Source organism: Poecilia formosa, unplaced genomic scaffold (assembly GCF_000485575.1).
Source record: "Poecilia formosa unplaced genomic scaffold, Poecilia_formosa-5.1.2 Scaffold279, whole genome shotgun sequence".
NCBI classification, from domain to species: domain Eukaryota; kingdom Metazoa; phylum Chordata; class Actinopteri; order Cyprinodontiformes; family Poeciliidae; genus Poecilia; species Poecilia formosa.
The window spans coordinates 268,702-275,006 of NW_006800218.1; the positions used below are offsets into that span (position 1 = coordinate 268,702).

General features: G+C 37.4%; 1 protein-coding gene across 5 annotated transcripts in view; it reads right to left on the reverse strand.

Annotated features, from left to right (window-relative positions):
- tp63 (tumor protein p63) overlaps positions 1 to 3,751 on the reverse strand; it is a 40,622-nt gene extending 36,871 nt beyond the window's left edge. Inside the window, exon 1 of one of the 5 annotated variants that reach the window (XM_007571358.2) lies at positions 3,524 to 3,745. In XM_007571358.2, coding sequence (XP_007571420.1) covers positions 3,524 to 3,576 — 53 coding nt within the window. In that variant the 5' untranslated portion in view covers positions 3,577 to 3,745. Of the gene's footprint in view, positions 1 to 612; positions 682 to 3,523 lie in introns of those variants that run through there. The other 4 variants (XM_007571357.2, XM_016681378.1, XM_007571361.2 and 1 more) reach the window with 4 other exon arrangements.
- Positions 3,752 to 6,305: the final 2,554 nt, after the last annotated feature.

Here is a 6,305-nt window from a genome sequence, read left to right on the forward strand (position 1 = left end):
TGTGCTAAATAATCTGGATTTATTCTACTATCTGTGTTTTTTTTTAAAGCAGAAGTTTTATAGAAAGTGTTAAGAAAACATCGCCTAGCATGTGACTCTTTCTGATAAAGTACTACTTTTTATTACATTTTGTAAATTAATTGTGGAGCCATTCAGCTTAAATTATAACTTAAGCTGAAATAGGTTATATTTTAGAGACAAAATAAGTGAAGTCTTCCTTTAAAAAACGGGCGACATAGTTCGTGAATTAGTCAATGAATGTGCTTAAAACAACTTTTCTTTGACGTGCAAGCTAGGACAACTAATATTAAACTAAACTTTTATTCCACTGGGTGTATTAGCATATGTTTGACGAAAAGCTACATTTACCTTCAGCAAGTGCTTTATCCACCAGAATACCATAAATATTACAAAAAGCCGCTCGGGTTTTCTCACTAATAAGCTAATTGCACATGACAAGACTAGCATATATTCGGCTATCTCAGAAACTCTTTAAGCTAACCGCGCTAATATTAAAACATATAAATATCCTAAATTTTTCCCCTTAATTGCACAAAATGAGGAGTTCGTGTAACTTTGACGTATTTTTTCAAACTACGGTCATGAAATTACCTGTAATGAAATATGCAATGCAACGAACGGCCAGTGTTTTCGTAGACGTCCTTGAGGCCTCACTGATTAGTGTGCTAATATTAAAATATCGCGAGATGAATATATGTCGCGATATATACCAGTTAACAGCTTAGCTGAACAGCAGATAGAGAACCTGTGACATGTCTGTTTGACAAATGGAGCAGATAAAGGTGTGTTTTTACCAGGGCTTTAATTGTGTTAAGCTCTTTTTAAGTGTAGCTTTAATCCTCGGTCTTTTATGTCAAACTAGTTTAACAGTCATCTCATTATTCTGTATAAAACTCTAATCTTTCTCCTTCAGCATTTTATTTTGACCAGATAGTCCAGACCAGTTAAAGTAGAGCGTCAGGTTTATAGTGAGAAAAACAACCTTGAATACATTTTTAAATTATTCACATCATACATCAACAGGTCAAGCTTACTCACGTGTGGCTTGCTCACTTTTTGTAATCTAGTTTCTGATTTATCATAACAGTACATATAATACTACTGCAACAATGTCAGTCTTCAGACTAGGGTATACAAATTTTCCATTCACACTTCAACATTTAAATCAACAAGTTTTAAAAATTCACCCCTTTAAAAAAGAGGAAAAAAATAACAATAACTGAACTTGGAAAAATGACATTTTACAAAGAACAATGTTGTTTTATGCAGATACACATGGCATAAAGTAATTCCATCTCTTTCTTTTAGGGTTTATTCCAATAATTTTCTCTTTTGCTTCTCTTTATTTCATGTAACAATTTATTTTTGCTCCACTGGTTTGGAGGGTATTATCCCTTTTTCTCGCAGTTGGTTTCTGTGCGTTTGTGGTGTCAGGTTACTCAGAGAGTTTTTCAGGTAGCCAGAGGCAAAGGCTGTTCAGCATCCACTTAAACACAGCGCAGCGCCTCCAGACGAGACAGGGCCAGAGGTCATCGCTAAACAGGGACGGCCATTGTCTCTTGGCAGGTTGGGCACAGCGGCCGATGAAAATGCAATCAAAACAAACAGCCCGGGCTATCGGGGCCCCTTCTCCAGTGTCGTTATTAATCACTTTTCAAAGGCTTTAAGAACCGTCTCCCCCCCTCATCCATCAGACCCGACTGGAAGAGGGACATGACTGCAAAACAATAGAAAGCCCCAGTGCCCCTTCTCTTATCCCCTTACTTTTAGGGAGACGAAACAGTTAAATGGTAGTGAAAACATGGCGATTTGTTCATTAGAGGGAGAGAATAGACACTTGTAGAGAAAAATTTAACCACAAAAAAATTAAGGCTACTAAGTTTTTCATTCACAAAGACAGTTTGAAGAGCCACTGATCACAGCTTTACTAAGAAAAAACTAAGAGAAGATTTTCTTTGGTCTTTTTTTTATACACGAAATTTAAAAGGCTGTGAGGACATTCTCTATTTCCATAGAAACAAGAAACAAACTGCTGGAATAAGCCTTCTGGTGTAGATTTGGTAAGAAAAGATGAACAGATCGATAAGGATGTAGATCTGGAAATAAACTGAAAAAGATGAAGGGATTTAAACTCTTGAGATGTTGATGAATTTGTAATGATTTACTGCACTTCTAATCACTAGACTTAGATCACTGAGCTAATGTATTCCAGCATGTGTTCAATTTCCACCCGAGTGGAAATTGAAATTGAATTTGTTTTCTATTTAGATTTATACTGTTTGGCTTGTTTTATATGTTTTTTCCCTTTGTGTTCTCAGTGTTTTTACTCTTTTATATTTCTAATCAATGTTATACCTAGATCAGCTCCTTACCTTTTATTAAAAGTAAAATAGATAAATACATACATTTTTCAGTAATTGATTTTATATCAATATAAATTTACTGATATAAAATCAGTAATTGATATAAATAACTGCTCTTTATGTTTTGTTTTTTACCAGTGTTCTTTATTGTTTTTCTTTTTTTAACCTGTTTTATTATTATTATTATTTTATTTTTTTTACTTTAACCTATTTTCTTCATTTTCCCATCAAAGTTATTTAATTCTTTTGCATTGTTTTTTGTTGGGGTTTGTTTTTCTGGAAATGTATAATCTTTTTCCGTAAGTAGTAGCATGTAGCTACTTCCAGATTTTCAGAATAATACGATTTAAGTTACATTTTGAGCAGTTTAATTTACCTATATAGCACTGAGACGAGCAAATGTCAAGGTAAAGAAGTCCAACTCATAACCGGCCCAGTTCATATAAGCACAATCCAATCATATAGGCAGATTTAAATTCAAAATGCATATCAATTAATTTAGGGCACCCAAATTCAGGTGATAAAATAATACCAGTTTAATGCCAAAAATGCACTTAATTTCTCATCACACAACTGTAAAGTTACCATAATATGACATGTCATCATAATCATCACCTTGGTAAATAAAGCTGTCAAAGGCTTTCATGGATTGAGAAAAACAGGGATCAGTCTGGGTCACCCACTGACCGAGAAGCCCCCTTATTAAAAACTCTTTTTTTTTTTTACATGAACTTCATAGTTTTAATCCTCTTTAAATAATTCATCAGATGAAGATCCTTGGGTACGGTCTTGTGTCTGCTATCAGCCCTAAATACCTCTCCACACTATCACTGTTGCCATAGGTGAGCCACACAAAAATATATCAGGACCAAGCAGCAGCTGAGGATCCGGGCAGACGCCACCGTCGTCAGGGTGCTTTGGACCTCCACACACACTCGGCATCAAACAAAGGACAGGATGTTTCCATTATTAGCAATTAACAGTCTTTTTTTTTTTTTTTTACCCCCAAAAGCAAAGCTATTAAGATAATAGCAATAAGAAGCACCAATTTTCAGTTCATCTGTCATTGTTAATCACAGCCTTTTAAGTATCCGGCTGAACAATCTCATGATATCAAAACTGTTTACGCGAGTACTTACCGACAAAATGGAAACTCTGGGTAATACTGCAAAGCTGCGTAAGGTGAGTTCATGTTGTCATGCCAAACTTCACTTTGAACCAGCTTGTCGTGAGCGCTACGTGAAGAAACACCAGTGCTTGAGCTACAAAACCAAACTTAGCTTACAGCAAAAGCAAATGACCTCCACAGACATTAATAGATTACAACTAAAGAGGCCTCGGTTAAAGTGCCGGGGGGTACAGTGCAGAGTGGGGAAAGTTTCAGAGATGTTTTGAATTTAGGTATTTTTTTTCTTAGGCTGCTGCGCTGATAGGAGGGGCCTTGGCCGACCCGCTGACCAATCCCCTGCTACAGTTGTACAAGATATCACTCACTCTCTGTTGCCAGGATATAGATATCAAGCAACTACATTTGACCCCTGTGCCCCCCTCCAACCCAATACACACACACACACAGACAACTACAGCCCCTACATCCTGAAAAGCTCCTTCTCGTCCTCTTCTTTTCCATGTGCTGCTCTGGCCTTGTTCTGACATTTCCACCCAGATTCCAAAGCGGTTTCGGACAGCTGAGAGCAAGTCTGTTACGTCACGCTTTAATTATAGATCCGCCAGCGCTGGAGAGAAAATTAAATATTCTCTCAACTCCATTATTTTGGGATTTCTAAAGTGAGATTCTATGAAAAAAAGGTTATATCTTAGCTACGGTAAATAACTCTTTTGGTGTCTTCATTTAGTATGAATGCAAATTAGTTTGTTCTGAAGGCTGATGGTAAAGACTAGCCAGAGAGGGGCAGAGGTCAAAGCGGACCTCTCTCCGATTTCATAAAATAGTTTATTCTGATGCCATTTTATAAACCCTTAACCGGTTCTCGCATTCGCATTGAGCGTTTATTTACGAGGAAATAGGTGAGTACATGCACAGGAAATGGAAGTTGGAGGTGGTGTGTCATCATTAACCTTCCTATGTCAAGCAAGTAATGTGAACGGAACAAGCAAAGTTCTGTTCATATATGTTCATATATATATATATATATATATATAAGCGAAGATAACAATTTAAAGGTTTACAAATGCATTTTCCTTAACTGCAATGACAGTTTGAGAGTTGAGTTGTTTTGAGTCAGGAAAAGTTCTCTTTGCTCTTTGTCCCCCTTGGACTGGGGGCACCTCGCAGAATAATTTGAACTAAATAAAAGTGAAAAGACAAAGTCCTGCTGGTGGGAAGGCAATAACTGCTTCTTTCTTCTGAACTGTCCCTTTAAATAGAAGCACCTTTAATCATGTGCCAAATCAGTGAAGAGAGTTAGAGTTGAAAACAACATAAATCAGCAAAAATGTTACATTACTTGTCCTCTCCAATGCCTTGTCAGTTTAAAGTAACTATTAAAACAAAACATAAGAATAATTTGTTTTTAAGCTCGAGTATTTGTTGCTTTGGTCTCCATTAACTGCTATGTAGGCAGATACCGTGCCAAATCCCTGAACCCACTTCCCCTGGTCCGGACAGTATGGCGATGTAAACCTAGACGTCTTGTGTGGTTTTCGGAAATGAACAGCAGATGAGTCAGCATGCTAAAATAAAAAGATAGGGTCACGGAGGGGGAATGATAATAAATAGATGTGGTGTATCCAGGGAACACAAACCTCTAAGCTACTCCCTTGTACTTTTAATAAAGATGTAAAGTGTCAGTCTTACCTCCCGGAGAGCCCAATCTGTACCTGGGAGAAAACACACAGATACAGCAGATCTTGTTAATGTCTGCCGGGCAGAAAGTGTGGTCAGAGTAACGCTGTTCAGTAAATGTACAGTCGTGTTCACACCCAATTAACTCAAGTTTTACTGAGATTTTATGAGATAAACTAACAAAAAGAAATTTTATATTGTGAAAACGGTACATGGCTTTCTATGCTATTTATAAATAAAACTACATGAAAAGAGTTTTGTGCATTTGCACTCAGCCTACATCTAAACAAAAATCAGTGCTGCCAACTGCCTTCATTCTGCGTAATTTAATCTCCAAACAAATACAACAGTTCTTGTAAAGGCATGAAAAGTTTGTTACGAAACATAAGTGAAAAAACAGACAGGAACACAGCAGAGAGATGTAGGGAAGTTTAGATAGACCACTACAGTATATACGAAAGAAAAATAAAATAAAAAATATAATTGTTGCATGTTTTCCCCTCTTCTCTCTCTCTCTGCCCATTTCCTGTCTGGTAACTGTCAATGATGGCCATTAGTGCCAAAAAAAATGATAGTTCAAAAAAGGGAGGTAAATTAGATTATAGAATAATATCCCGATGAACATTTCATGGACCATCATCCAAAAATGGAACAAGTAAAGCACAACCACTAGCCTACCAAGACCTGACCGTCTATCAGGCTGGCAAAGACGGTGACAATCAAAGCAGCTGAAACAGTTTCTGGTAGCTCTGGAGGAGCTGCAGAGAAGCTGTTTGCCATGTAGGTCCACAGCAAACATGAAAAAATAAGTCAGTAAAACTGAACAATCTGGCTACATGTCAAAACAGCATGTGTGGTTGAAAACTAGGTGTATTCTGCTCAAAAACCTCGACCCCAGTTCGTTTGAAGAAAACTCTGGCAGGATTTGAAGGGATGTGTAAACGCCAAGCAGACTGGAGACCGTTCCAAAAGCAGGAAACGGACTAGAGCGCAGGGAATTCTGGGTAAATCCAACCCAAACAGATTCTAGCGCTAGCAGGAGAAATGGCATGTTGTCTTTTGTCAGAGACAAAAGAGAAACCCTATAACCGCCAAAATCCTCCGTCGCTCCATTT